Source organism: Emys orbicularis, chromosome 1 (assembly GCF_028017835.1).
Source record: "Emys orbicularis isolate rEmyOrb1 chromosome 1, rEmyOrb1.hap1, whole genome shotgun sequence".
Taxonomy (NCBI): Eukaryota; Metazoa; Chordata; order Testudines; family Emydidae; genus Emys; species Emys orbicularis.
In genome coordinates, this window is record NC_088683.1 from 173,251,337 (window position 1) to 173,266,969 (window position 15,633).

Sequence of the window (15,633 nt, forward strand, 5' to 3'; positions counted from 1 at the left end):
CCCCCACTGTTTCCCTCGGAAGGCTGTTCCAGAACTTCACCCCTCTGATGGTTAGAAACCTTCGTCTAATTTCAAGTCTAAAGTTCCCGACGGCCAGTTTATATCCATTTGTTCTCGTGTCCACATTAGTACTGAGCTGAAATAATTCCTCTCCCTCCCTGGTATTTATCCCTCTGATATATTTAAAGAGAGCAATCATATCCCCCCTCAGCCTTCTTTTGGTTAGGGTAAACAAACCGAGCTCCTCGAGTCTCCTTTCATACGACAGGTTTTCCATTCCTCGGATCATCCTAGTGGCCCTTCTCTGTACCCGTTCCAGTTTGAGTTCATCCTTTTTAAACATGGGAGACCAGAACTGCACACAGTACTCCAAATGAGGTCTCACCAGTGCCTTGTATAACGGAAACAGCACCTCCTTATCCCTACTAGAAATACCTCGCCTAATGCATCCCAAGACCGCATTAGCTTTTTTCACAGCCACGTCACATTGCCGACTCATAGTCATCCTGCGATCAATCAGGACTCCGAGGTCCTTCTCCTCTTCCGTTACTTCCAACCGATGCGTCCCCAGCTTATAACTAAAATTCTTGTTAGTCATCCCTAAATGCATAACCTTACACTTCTCACTATTAAATTTCATCCTATTACTATTACTCCAGTTTACAAGGTCATCCAAATCTCCCTGCAGGATATCCCGATCCTTCTCCGAATTGGCAATACCTCCCAACTTTGTGTCATCCGCAAACTTTATCAGCCCACTCCTACATTTGGTTCCGAGGTCAGTAATAAATAGATTAAATAAAATCGGACCCAAAACCGAACCTTGAGGAACTCCACTGGTAACCTCCCTCCAACCTGACAGTTCACCTTTCAGTACGACCCGCTGCAGTCTCCCCTTTAACCAGTTCTTTATCCACCTCTGGATTTTCATATCGATCCCCATCTTTTCCAATTTAACCAATAATTCCTCATGCGGTACCATATCAAACGCTTTACTGAAATCAAGGTATATTATTCACAAGGAGAGTATTTCCCCAGTACAGTACAGTGGAGAGGGTAGTGAATTGAGATTCAGGAGGCCTGGGTTCTGTTCTCCACTATGCTTCTGGTCTGCAGAAAGACTTTGGGCAAGTCTTAAAATTAATTAATTTTATTATGTATAAAATAATTTATACTCGAGGGTCTTTTATCCACAGTCTCAAAACATTTACTAACATTCATTAAGTCATAGATATAGGGACTTTTAATGTAGCAACATGAAAGAGCTTCTTCTCCAGTTCACTAAGAATCCAGTCTCTAAAGCGTGTATGGAAAAATCATTAAAAAGTTTTAAATATTTCCTATACTGATTTGTTTAAATTGTGAATATACTTGCCAGCCCTCAACAAATTTCCCTTGTTTAGTAATACGTTTGTAGGCGTACATGAGTGCTTGCACTGGATTGGATTCGATGCTCCTGTGCTTTATGACTCCATGTTTACACCTCCATCTGTCTAAAGCCACATGCATGAAGGTAGATTGGAAAACACAAAATTCTGATGCCATTACTTATCTCTAGTTCTGGGAAACACTCCTTTGTCTTGCACTAGTTTCATTTATCCTGTTAAATGCCGCAATCTGCAATGGGATGAGGGTCTTGTAACTATTAAATATATGATCAGACTTGTGGGGGAAGTCACTCTTCAGAGGAAGCAAAGCAAAATAGCTTTGTTTTCTTGAAACTGCAAAATTCTGACGTGCCTCTCTTCTCCCTTATTCCACCACTCTGACTGGGGAAGGAGAGATTCCTCCCCCTCTCGCACACATGCCTGTGTGTGGAGTTACACAATGGAGGGGAACCTCTCATGCTTATTACTGTTGGCGTGCTTTGGAATCTTGCTAACTGATGTTTGACTTGTGAACAGCTTATGCGTCCACATGGATTTAATAACCCTAACAAGGTAATCCTGTTGAGATCATAATCTCATTTACAGCTCTGATGCTGCAGCATGACAGGAAACATATTAGTCTTCAAGTGAGCGCACACACATACACACACAAGAGATGCTTGTCTAATAAATAGGGCACATGAGGTGTTTTTTAAAAAACAAATTTCGAACCTTAATTAGATTTTTACAGAGTACAGATAGAGAGGAGGGAAAAAAAGAATCAGACAAGGAGATTGTGTAGTAGTATTCAGGGAAGTGGCAGGGGAATTGCTGGATTTTCAGGGAGGGGAGAGATGGGAGGCAAGGGGATGTTGGCACTTGTAATATGCTAGAATATTATGTAGTCTGGTGGAGTCAGTGTATGCTTCCTATATTTCAGCAAAGTGGACAGGAACTGAGGGAGCTAGCATTGCCGGGCAGCATCCCTGAGATTCAGACTGGCAGTCGGAGCAGGGCTATTTGGATGTAGCTTGCTCCTTCAATTCCTGCCCTAAGAGCAGGGATCCCTATCTTCTCCAGGGAAATGGTTAGTGGGTCAAGCCCAGCAGAGAAGCTGCAAGCTGTTAATTGGGAGAGTAGAAGGAGCCAGGGAGCGGAGAGGCTAGAACCACTTAGTTGTTTTCCTGGATGGGACTGCAGAGGAAGGATTGTGTCTGCAAAGCCCTAGCGTATTGGCCAGGATGGAGCTCCCTGGGATGGATGTTGGAAATCTAGCTAAACCTGGAGTCTTGGCAGGCAGACTTCTATCCCCAGAGCTGCTTAATGTTGCCTCTGACAGGGGACTCCAGGGTCTCCTCTAAGTACTATGTTCTTGGCCCCACCTCCCCTCAAAGTTTCTGCTCCAATTAAGATCATCCTTCCTGCCCTTGGGTGCTTCGCACTGCCATCAAGTCAGGACTTCTTCAGGGGCTCCCAGCCGCTCTTCTCTTGTATGTCCTGCAAGCAGTAACTAGGGAGACATAATCCACAATGGGTTTTTCTTGATTTCTTTCTTACTAGGTTCTTTTTGGTACCTTTTTATTAGACTTGTGAGGGGTGGAGCTTTATTTATGAGCATTATTTTGTGGTTAGGTGCATGATTTCCCTGCCAGATTCTGTCATGTGTCCATAATGCTGACACCCTGTGTCACAGGCACATGACCATCTCTCCTGCAGAGACTGGGTGGGGCAGTGGGATGATGGCTCAGGTTGTCAGGTGACCGACTATGAGAGAGGGAATCTTTCATTTCTTAGTCACCTTCCTGCATTTTTACAAGGTTAGTAGTGACCTAAAGTCATTGCCAGTAAAAAGCCTGTGCAATAGCCTGTTTGAAATGAGTTTGCTCTCAGTCCTGTTCCTGGAATAGAGGTATCCACAAATACAAAACAAAACAATATCATTACAACTGACACTACCTGCTACCTGGTTGTCAGTATCAGCAGAAAGGCCAAGGACTAGCTGAGCATGGAGATAGTTCAGTCATCTGATGCCTGGTCAGAGCTAAGACTCATTGGCAGTGCATTGCGAGGATTTTCACCCAGCCACAGCCTGAGGTCTCTGTCCCATAGATTAACCAAGAGCTTTGGTGTCTTAGGTTGTTTCCCCACAGTCAAGTGTAATTTTAAGTAACCGTAGAGAGTTATGATAGTAAGGCAAGTGTTGTGGGGCGACGACTCACCGGTGCGGCGCCTCCTGCTGGCCGTCTCATCTCGGGAATTAGCTCTTTACAGCCCGGCGCGCCCTCTGCAGGCCAGTGTCTCGCCTGCCGCTGGCCCCGTGTCCCTAGTGCCCTTTGCCCCTCTGCCCACCCCCTTGCACTGGGTCTCCCCTCCCAGGGGAACCCCCAACCCTCTATCCTCACCTTGCCTCAGTGGCTACTGCCAGTCACCATCTAGCCCCGCTCCCTGGGGCAGACTGCAGTCTGTAAATCACTCATCATCGGCAAGGGGGGTTAGGACCTGCTGCCTGTGCCTATCTCTGGGCTGCCCCTCTGCACCCCAGTACCTGTTTGTAGACCTTTAACTAGGCCTGCAGCCTGGGGTTTTTCTAGGCTGGAGCTCCCTAGCTCCCTCTGCCCTTCCCCAGCACTGCTCTACCCTAACAAGGCCTGCAGCCTGGAGCTCCCTCTGCCCTTCCCCAGCACTGCTTCACCCTAGGTACCCTTCTCAGCTCTCAGGCAGTCAGGCCCTTCTCTCGCAGAAGCTAGAGAGAGACTCCTCCCAACCTCTGGCCCTCAGCCCTCTTAAAGGGCCAGCTGTGGCCTGATTGGGGCGTGGCCCCAGCTGTGGTTGCTTCCCCCAATCAGCCTAGGTTTTCCCCGCCACAGCTCTCTCCAGGGCTGCTTTTAACCCTTTCAGGGCCGGAGCGGGGTGACCACCCCTCTACAGCAAGGAATAAATACAGTATAAAAAGAGAATCTTGGTTCATTCTAGGGCTCAGTGCTGAATTCATCAACAAGCACAAGACCAGCTTCAAACCCCTGTGCCACCACAGTGGAAGAACTGTGAAGGTAGCTTGCTTGTTTCTTCGATGAACAGAGGAGTATGAACACAGGAGAGGATAATGGGACAGAGGATTCTCCTTACTATGGCTATTTATTATTTATATTCTATTAGCATCTAAACTGCATTATGCTGGGAACTGTACAAACACATCTTAAGAGACAGTTGTAACCCTAAAAAACTCCCAGACGTGAATAGATAAGACAAAGGAAGTGGTATTCCCATTTTACAGATGGGGAAACTGAGACTTAAAGATGAAGTGGCTTGCCCAAGGTAACACAAGAAGTCCTGTGTCAGAGCTAAGAGTTGACCCCAAATCTCCTGAATCCCAGTCCATTGCCTTAACACTAGACCTTTGTGCCATACAGGACAAATGAAATATTATTTTCGATGCTATAACATTAAAATGACTATTTTTTTCATCTCTAGGATCACATGATTCTTTCAGCTACTGGGTTGATGAGAAATCACCTGTGGGACCTGATCAAGCCACGGCAATCAAACGTTTGGCTAAAATTTCTTTGGTGAAAAAGCTGATGAAGAAATGGTCAGTGACTCAAAACCTGACCTTCAAAGAGCAGCTGGAAGGTGGGATCCGCTACTTTGATCTGCGCGTATCTTCCAAACCGGGAGAAGTGGGACAGGAGATCTATTTCATACATGGCTTGTTTGGCATCAAAGTATGGGACGGACTGATGGAGATAAACACCTTCCTCACACAGCACCCCAAAGAAGCCATCTTCTTGGATTTCAATCACTTCTATGCCATGGAAGACCAGCACCACATATACCTGATTAACAGGATCCGGGAAGCATTTGGATCAAAACTTTGCACAATGGAATATGTAGAAAATGTGACCTTGCAATATCTTTGGGAGAAGAGTCAGCAGGTGGGGAAAGGACATGTAATGAGTCTAAGCCCAAAATGTTACAATTCAAATTATAAAGAGTGTCTGACTAGGGTTCCAAACATATTATTATTAATTTTATTTTTTGTATTATGGGGGCATCTGGGGATCAGGGCCCTATTATGAAGGAATTCACAAATATGCAACAAAGATACAAGCTTGCATATGTAGTTGATCTTTTGTAAAGTGTTGGCTTGGTGTTTGTGAGGACACGTTGTCCTCCAGTAACTAGCCCACACAAAGAATAAAAACTTTAATTCTATAAATAGCTAATGCATAGTCTCTCATCTCATCTATGTTTTAGGAGCAAACGGTCTGTGTTCTATCCATGTTAGTGCATGAGTGAGCTTTAGTTGATGACTATGGTGTCTGTTGATTGCAGCTCACTCATGCTCAGTCTTGAAGCAAAAGACTCCCAGTGCTTCCATTTAATTCCAAAACTATAAAGTCGTGTGTGTGCAGTCATGCTTTGAGGAATTCCTCTGAACAAGTCCTCTTCAGTCTGCTTCCTGGATTCTACCTGATTAAAGCAAAGAGCCCCTTGTCAATTCAGATAATGAAAGGTGTTCTGTTTTAGATATAGCTAGCTCTCAATAAATCATGTGACACTTTGAAACAAACAGATTGGGATGTAACACTCAATATCCAGATTTGCTAGAGATGGATCCAGATCTGAACTCAAGATCCATTTTCTTTATAAACCTCTAAGATGTTCAGATCCAGATATAGAGGCAAACAGCACACATCTGGCTTGAAACTCCCTGATGGGCTGAACTAGAACACTGAATCCCAATGTAAATATTTAACTCTGGATCTGAAGACCTTTCCCAGATATTCATAGGACTCTCATAAACTGCTACTTCATATGACACCAGGAATAAAACTCATATCTCAGCTTCAGAAGGCACAGTGCAGGTTATAGCAGACAATGAGATTGTCTTTGGTGTTCCATCCAGTAAATGGCATTGGAACGCCAGTATATGAGCCAGCCCAGTATATCACAGCAAGTTAATTTGAATTGAGTTACACAGTATTTTAGTTCCTAACTTGCCACCATCCTTTTCCTGAGATAAAAGTAATTGTGGCAATGCTGTCTGACAAATATTAAGAGTAAGATTAGAGGAATGTTGTTTAAGTAAAACATCTTGGAATGTGATTTCAGTTTCATACTGTAAATTCTCCTTTTTCTATAGTGACATTTGAAACGCTATGCAGTCCTGAATTTGCAACTAATCAAAATGATTTTCTCCTTTATGGCAACACTCCAGTGAATTAATTGTATTCAGTGTACTAGTTTAAAGATAGGAGGCCAGATTCTCACCAGATTATACACACGTGTACTCAGACTTCAATGGGACTGCATGGATATACTTAAATGCAAAATTTGGTTCCAAAACATCATGATTCGATTTAATTTGCATTCTTTTCTATCTTTCTCTCCATTATTTAGGTTCTCATTTTCTACCACTACCCTCTGTATCAGGAATATCCCTTCCTGTGGCCAGGGAATAAAATGCCAGCACCTTGGGCAAACACAACGAACGTGCACAAGCTATTACAGTTCTTAGAGACCACTCTTGGGGAGCGGGCTCAACATGGAACTTTTCATGTTTCTCAAGCTATTCTCACACCCAGGGTCAAAACTATTGCACGGCACCTAATTCGTGGCCTAAAAAATACGCTTGTTCACAGGTAAGGATTTGTCTTGGTTCCACAGCTCCTTGTTTGTAACTTTTACCTTGAAGTTACAATGAATAAGCAAGTAACTACCAGGCCTGTGCTTGAATTATTAACAACATACAAGTAGCTGATCTTTCAGGATATATTGTTACTTATATTTGATGACTGCAAGCATCTCACTCCCTGCAGTTAAGCTAAAACATAAAATATCCCTTTATGTGTAAATATCCACAGAGAACATGTTGGTAGGGTTCAATTTAGGGTATTGATGAGATATCAGATAAGGCTTAGCCATCTTTATTAGTCAAAGACAATACAGCACAACACAAAAGGGAAAGGGTTAATACTTTACCAATCCAATCTGGGAAGTAGAGTCTCACAGCAATCAATCTGCTCCAAAATTATGGACTTACTTCGCTCATATAATACCCTTGTTTACAACAAAAGTAGGGTACACCCAGTTCTTACCAGTTTCTTATCTTAGTTTTCAGGTCACAAAGACATCACGCCAACCATCCTTATTCCTCAGTACCAGCACCTCGTGCAACTTGTTAGGCCTTAACAAGACATGCATCTTATCCCTGACAGCTCCCACATGTACCCAAGGACACAGTTCATACACGCTACTAATACAATTTATTTTAGCTTAAGTACAAAGGATGCTGGGAAAATGCTTCATGGTTTATATATCAAGCATAAGTGCAAAGCCTTTTAGTCATGATATTGGCTGACAAAATGCAAGACCAAATTCATATTCTTTTGTGAGCAGAGAGCAATTTGAAGTGGTGTCGCTAGAGAAAATAAGTCCCCTCAACTCTTCTTGATTTAAAGTGAAGAGGAAAAACAAGCTTATCTCTTACATGAAAACCCAGATTTCATTTTCTGTGGACTAAAATCTGCTCTGAGTTATATGCATACCAACCCCAGTGACTTCCATAACACTTACACACTCATAGGACAAGATTTGACCTTAAATGTGTCTTGCTTCTCCAGACCAAAAAAAAAAAAGAGAGAGAGAGAGATGAATAATAGGAGTTTTCTAATTGTGGCTACATGGTTTATCCATAACTAAGACAACTAATAAAGGGCCTGATTCTGAAAATTGCTGCACCCTTGTTACTCATAATGACTTAAAGGGCAGGTGCAGGGCCCATCATTTCCCAGGATCTGACCCAAATGATTCTGCTGTGTGATATTAACATTGTGTAGCCTATATTCCAAATCACAGAGTGAATAGTGATCCTTTTTGCGGTTTAAGGCCTGGAATCTTACTCCTTAGCTCTACTCATACCATATAATCAACACTTGGATTTGTCAGGGCAACATACAGACTGGCATCCAGTCCTGTGCAGTTAGTAACAATGGTGCTAGCTGCTACTATGAGTCTGATTGTCAAAATGACCATATCACCTACTGAACTGGATATAAAACAACGAAATGGGCAGCACTGGAAACCAGTTAGCATGTGGCCTTTGATTTTCTGGAAAACTCATTGAATCTTCAGTCCCAAGTTAATAACAGCCAGATTCTAGATTTTTGGGGGGAAATCACTGTTTCTTCTAGTGGTATTTATTGCTTTTTTCCTAAAACACCCCCCCACACACACACACACACACACACATCAATTAAAATAGGGAAAGAACAAGGTAAAAATTACTTAGAAAAGTTAGATGGCTTCAAGTCACCAGGTCCTGATGAAATACATCCTAGGAGCTAACTGAGGAGATATCTGAGCCATTAACGATTATCTTTGAAAATTCATGGAAGACAGGAGTGATTCCAAAGGACTGGAAGAGGCCAAATATTATGTCAATCTATAAAAAGGGGAACAATGGCAACCTGGGGCATTACAGATCAGTCACCTTAACTTCAGTACCCAGAAAGATAATGGAACAAATAAGCAATCAAGCAAGCAAACACCTAGAAGATAATAAGGTGATAAGTAACAGCATGGATTTGTCAAGAATAAATAATGTCAACTCAACCTAATAGCTTTCTTTGACAGGGTAACAAGCCTAAGGCCTGGTCTACACTGGGGGGGAGGAGGGTCGATCTAAGTTACGCAACTTCAGCTACGTGACTAATGTAGCTGAAGTCGACGTACTTAGCTCTACTTACCGCGGTGTGTTCACTACGGTGAGTCAACTGCTGTCGCTCCCCCGTCGACTCTGCCTGCGCCTCTCGCTGAGCAGGAGTCGACGGGAGAGCACTCAGGGATCGATTTATCGTGTCTCGATCGCTGCCCGCTTATCCGACATACCCTTAGGGAGGAAGCAGAAGATGTGGTATGTCTTGACTTTTGTAAGGCTTTTGATACTGTCTCGCATGACCTTCTCATAAACAAACTAGGGAAATACAACCTAGATGGAGCTACTATAAGGTGGGTGCATAACTGGTTGGAAAACCATACCCAGAAAGTAGTTATCAGTGGTTCACAGTCCAGCTGGATGGGCATATCAAGTGGGGTCATGCAGGGATCGGTCATGGGTCCAGTTCTGTTCAATATCTTCATAAATGATTTAGGTCAGCGGTTCTCAAACTTTAGCAACCCGAGGACCCCCATTTTCATTTTAAAAAATTTGTGGACCCCCAAGACCTTCTGCTTAGCCTCAGGCCCCACCCCCACTCCACCCCTTCCTCCAAGGCCACATTCCGCCCCACCTCTTCCCACACCCGCTCCACCCATGCCCCTCCTCTTCCCTGCCTCTTTCTACCCTCTCTGCCGAGCGCCCCCTGTCCCTGCTCCCCCTTTCTCCCAGCATCTCCTGCATGCCCCTGAACAACTGTTCCCTGGCATGCAGGAGGTGCTGGGAGGGAGGGGGAGGAGTTGATCAGCAGAGCCAATGGACCCCCTGGAGTGCCCTTGCAGACCCCAGTTTGAGAAACGCTGATTTAGATAATGGCATAGAGAGTACACTTATGAAGTCTGGAGATGATACCGAGCTGGGTGGGATTGTAACTGCTTTGGAGAATAGGATTAAAATTCAAAATGCTCTGGACAAACTGGAGAATGGTCTGAAGTAAATAGGGTGAAATACAATAAGGACAAATGCAAAGTACTCCACCTGGGAAGGAACAATCAATTGCACACATACAAAATGGGAAATGACTGCTAGGAAGGAGTACTGTGGAAAGGGATCTGGGGGTCATAATGGATCACAAGCTAAATATAGTCAACAGTGTAACATTGTTGCAAAAAAAGGTAAACATAATTCTGAGATGGATTAGCAGGAGTGTTGTAAGCAAGACACGGGAAATAATTCTTCCGCTCTACTCCACACTGATACAGCCTTAACTGGAGTATTGTGCCCAGTTCTGGGTGCCACATTTCAGTAAAGAGGTGGACAAATTGGAGAAAGTCCAGAGAAGAGCAACAAACATGATTAACGGTCTAGAAAACGTGATCTATCGGGAAAGACTGAAAAAATTGGCTTTGTTCAGTCTGGAAAAGAAAAGATTGAGGGGGGACTTAGCAGTTTTCAAGTACATAAAAGGTTGTTAGAAAGAGGAGAGAGAAAAATTGTACTAGTTAACCTCTGTGGATACGACAAGAAGCAATGGGCTTAAATTGCAGCAAGGGAGGTTTAGGTTGGACATTAGGAAAAACTTCCTAGCTGTCAGGGTGGTTAAGCACTGGAATAAATTGCCCAGGGAGGTTGTGGAATCGCCATGATTATAGGTATTTAAGAATAGGTTAGACAAATACCTGTCAGGGATGGTCTAGATCAGGGGTGGGCAAACATTGGGGAATAAAAATTGTATGGCGGGCCATGAATGCTCAAAAAATTAGAGTTGCGGTGCGGGAGGGAGTGAGGGCTCTGGTTGGGGGTGTGGGCTCTGGGGTGGGGCTGGGGATGAGGAGTTTGGGGTGTAGGATGGTGCTCTGGGCTGGTATCGAGGGGTTCGGAGGGCAGGAGGGGGATAAGGGCTGGAAGAGGCTCAGGGAGCAGGCTCTGAGCCGCGTAGGGTGACCAGATGTCCTGATTTTATAGGGACAGTCCCGATTTTGGGGTCTTTTTCTTATATAGGTTTCTATTACCCCCCACCCCCTGTCCCGATTTTTCACATTTGCTGTCTGGTCACCCTAGAGCCGCGCTTACCTCAAGCAGTTCCCGAAAGCAGTGGCATGTCTCTTCTCCAGCTCCTACGCATGGAGTGGCCTGCTAGCGCCGGAGCAGGGCCATGCGGGTGCTTCCGGGAGCTGTGTGGTCGGCCCCCAACCTGGTGCCCTGGCTGGAGCGCCTGGCAAGCCCCAAACCCCGCTCCCCAGTGGCAGCTCACTGGCCAGCTTAAAATGTAGTTTGCCCACCCCTGGTCTAGATAAAACTTAGTCCTGCCTTGAGTGCAGGGGACTAGACTAGAAAACCTCTTGAGGCCCCTTCCAGCCCTACAATTCTGTGATTCTATTTTTTTTTTTAAATCCTCTTCAAAGGCCCAGAGGGTCAGAATCTAAAATATCCACATAATAGAACTATTGAAGTTCCTATGGTTGAAGTTAGGACGTGGAGTTCCTGTCTCTTGCCTTTCCACAGAATTTAGTCTGACAGAATAATGTCTAAAGCCAAATAATGAAATAATGTTAGTATCCAAGTAATCTGATCCAAAGATTTTGAACTTCCTGTTTTCCAAGATTGCAGTTTGTTTTTTGTACATTAAACACTAGATGGTGCTAAAATGCTTTCTTTAAGAGTATGTGTAGCGCTATTAGACCGAGGATATTAGAGAGACAAGGTGGGTGAGGTAATATCTTTAAGATTAAGAAACCATTTTAAATTTGTATAGTTTTACTCCTGAAAACACATGACACTTAAAAAAACAAGGTGGGTGAGGTGATATCTTTTCTTTGACCAACCTTTGTTGGTGAGAGACTCAAGTTTTCGAACTTACACAGTGCTCTTCTTCAGGTCTCGGAAACTTACTCAGAGTGTCGCAAATACATACAAGGTGGAACATTTGAGAGCATAGTGATTGTCAGGTTTCACCCACATAGTTGCTACTGTGGCATTTAGTGCACTGGATGAGGTACACCACATGTTGTGATAGGCATGTGTAGGACCCATGGATCTTGAAAGGTGTGCTGTCTCTTGAATGAACTCACACAGGAAAATGATAAAAGACAAAATCATCACATCACCTGTGGGTGAACACTTTTCACAAAAAGGACGAGCTTAAATTCATATTCATATTTCTTGACACTAAAAATCATGTTACAACAACCTATAACCCACTAACAACCCCCACCCAGCTGTTTCTCTTCCCTCCTTTTCCTCCCTATGTCTAGAGGGGTGTTAACAAGCCACTTCACCTAGAGTGGTCCCTTGAGTGTTAACTACTTGTACTAAACAATCTGTTCCATCCTCTATTTAGCTGTCACACTCTGGGTAAGTTTCCCAGACCTGAAGAAGAGCTCTGGCTTGGTCTACACTACAGACTTAAGTTGGTATAACTATGTCCCTCAGGGATGTGGAAATTCACACCCCTGAGCAACACAGTTATACAGATTGAACTCCTGGTGTAGACAGCACGATGTCAACGTGAGGGCTTCTCACGGTGACATAGCTGCCACCTCTCAGGGAGGTGGAGTACTTGTGCTGATGGGAGAAAACCCCTCACCCTCATCATAGATAGTGTCTTTGCTAAGGCGTTGTCTACTTTGGCACTTTCATCGTTAAACCTTTTGTTGCACAGGGGTGTGAAAAAACACTCCCTGAATGATAAAAAGTTTTAACAACTAAAAGTGCCGGTGCGGACTGGAGGTGGTGTGCACAGTGTAGACAACCTAAGTGATACGGCAGTGCAGCTGCATCGGTACAGCTGCGCCGCTGCAGCGCAGTATGTGTAGACAAGCCCTCTGTGTAAGCGCGAAAGCTTGTCTCTCTCACCAACAGAAGTTGGTCCAAGAAAAGATATCACCTCACCCACCTTTCTTTTTTAAGAGAGGCATGCGTTTTAAGGAATAAAGCTCTACACATTTAAAATTGTTTCTTAATCTTAACTGAAGATACTTAATAGAGAGAAAACTTAATTGCATGGATACAATATGGTTCTTCTACAGTATATATTAAATGTGCAATATTATAAGAATGTGTCAAAACTCACATGACCATTCTCATCCTCAAAACGCTTCACAAACATCAATGCATTAATTTTCAAGGCATTTCCAGGAGCTTTAATAATGGTCATATAGAGCAAATCCCTCCTTAAAATTAGTTACTTCCTTGAGGTCTTCCAACAGTAATTCAAATATTAACATTTGTTCCAACAATAATTCAAATACAGAGCCATAATGTGTCATCAGGTTTAAAGCACAACTTTCTAAGGAAGTCACTGAGAAGTTCTGCTTAAACACTGAAGGCTTGAAATGACATACAGTTAAAATCAGAGTCCAAATACTTCACAAATTAAAGCCTGCTTGCACCCTCATGCTCAGTGTTTATACACAGTTGAATGGGAACTGCCTGTTCTGTACATTCAAATTTGGCTGTACAATTTTGTATGGACCTCTGCCTTCTGATTCTGATAATGCTGGCCCTAAACATGAGTATTAAATCATTTTGCATTAAGTTCTAACTAATAGAGAAGAAACATTTGAAATTATTCCACACAATGATTTACAAATGACTGGCTTTTCATGAGAATAACTACTCTTTTGCCCGTATCCCTTTCCTTTTGTTTACTGATGACTTCCTTTGTGGGTTGTTATTACTTTTATTCTTGGGATTGCTAGCTCCAAGGGGCAGACAGCTTGCCTTTCTATCTGCTTGTAAAACAACAGGCACACTATGGCACTCATAGGATTAGTTACTTCTGTCTCTGGCTCCTGTGGAAACCCCATTGCTGTAGTGTTAGAGGAGCACAAAAACCTCTGCAAACCCTTGGTTCAAGTTCTTTTCAAGGACTGACTGAAAAAAAATTCAGTTCTTAGTAATCCAAACCATTTCATCCATCCCTAATTACAATGATTTAAGTAATAACACAAGACCTAATTGCTATGACTTAAGCCTTCAGATCAGTATATACTCAGACAAAACAAGAACAAAGAAACCATTGCAGAACCTTAAATTCTGAGGTCCTAACTGTTCAGCGAATCATTAAGAATCCTATAGTATGTCTTGTAAGAGCAGCGGTTTCCACTGGTGACTTTGGCCAATATTTCTATTCCCCCCTCCCCACCCTCCGATACACACACCAAAAAAAATGGTTGTGCAGTGTGCTGTTTTCTGCCACCCTTCTCCCCAGAGGTGGTTGCATTTTAAGGGTGCAGTATATATTTAGTTTGCTACTTTGGGGTTAAAGGATACTGGGCAAACATGCTGTTCATAGACAAACTGTTACATGTAGAGCAAAATCAAGGTGCTTCCATACCAGTGTGTTATATTGGTTAACATATTTATCCTTCTTTTTTCTTTAGGAACCTGCCTATGATTTTGAACTGGGTAAAGACACAGAAGCCAGGCGTTATGGGCGTTAACATAATTACATCAGACTTTGTGGAGCTGGTTGACTTTGCTGCCACGGTTATTGCATTAAACGACCTCCTTTTAGAAGGGCACCGAGCTGTGACTAAATCCTGACTGTTTTGTCTCTCACTCTAAGATCAGCGCTCATCCACTGAGATGAGGATTTGGCGTCTTTCATACACGTCAACAGCTTTCAATGTAAATCTCAATTTAGGTGTTTTCGATTTTGTTTTTTAACAAACAAAAACCTAGTTTCTGAGAAAAACGTGCTGAAAATCATTCACGTCAGGATCTATCGCTGCATGGATCTGACCTGAACACTAAGCAGTGTCTGAGTGCTGCTGACTCTGTTATGCACACATCTGCTGCAGTACAGCAATCTGTTGTCTGCCTGCCAGTAGGAGGCCGGACACTACAGCAGATGTAACCAATTGGCAGCAGTGTCTCCCCTGGCAACTAAACTCCCTGTGGGTGTGCATCCTGTGTGTTATTGAACCCCGGTGTCAGGCTAAGAATTGGTGTTGATCCTCAGGAGCAGTTCTACCAGACCAGCCAAAAGGGATCCTCCACCTGGCTACATAAGTCAGAGCTGTGCTGGTCTCAGCTAGCAGTTGCTATTGTATCTCTTATGTCGTACTGGAAGCTACCTCTGACTTTCTTAAAAAAACAGCATCCCCATTGTTCAGAGGGAAGCTTTGATACTGTGTTCAGTGGTTTAAATAGAGATGGGCCCGAGGTGCGGAGATTGGATCTAAACTTATAACTCTCAGGGGCTTTTGACTCCAAGGTTTTGTTTTCGGTCTCTCTCTCTTATTTTAAGGGACTTCCATTAGAGCAGGATGCAGATGCACTTTACTTAAGTTTGGGGGGGGGGGGGAAATCAGTTGAGTTTTCTTGAAAGGTTGTGGGTGGGGGGGAAGCTCTGCACAAAAGGCTGCTATGTGCACTTGTTAGTAACACAGCAGGCTTTGTTCATTGTATGTAGCTTTGAGACACAATGTAGCAAACTATAGAGTGAAGTTTAGTCAAAACTTTGGTGGTTTCATTCGTGTGGACCTTACCCCCTACCCCAATTTCGATTCACTTGGTTTTTCATTCCCTAGGCTTCATTTTGGGGGGAGGGGTGAAACTGGGACAATTGTTTCTTTTTTGTTTGGCATCTGGTCATTTTTCACA

General features: G+C 43.5%; 1 protein-coding gene across 1 annotated transcript in view; it reads left to right on the forward strand.

The window, feature by feature from the left end:
* The window catches only part of PLCXD2 (phosphatidylinositol specific phospholipase C X domain containing 2), a 30,568-nt gene extending 15,997 nt beyond the window's left edge, over window positions 1-14,571 (forward strand). Inside the window, exons 2-4 of the mRNA XM_065423817.1 lie at window positions 4,839-5,299; window positions 6,768-7,009; window positions 14,409-14,571. Coding sequence (XP_065279889.1) covers window positions 4,839-5,299; window positions 6,768-7,009; window positions 14,409-14,571 — 866 coding nt within the window. The remainder of the gene's footprint in view (window positions 1-4,838; window positions 5,300-6,767; window positions 7,010-14,408) is intronic.
* Window positions 14,572-15,633: the final 1,062 nt, after the last annotated feature.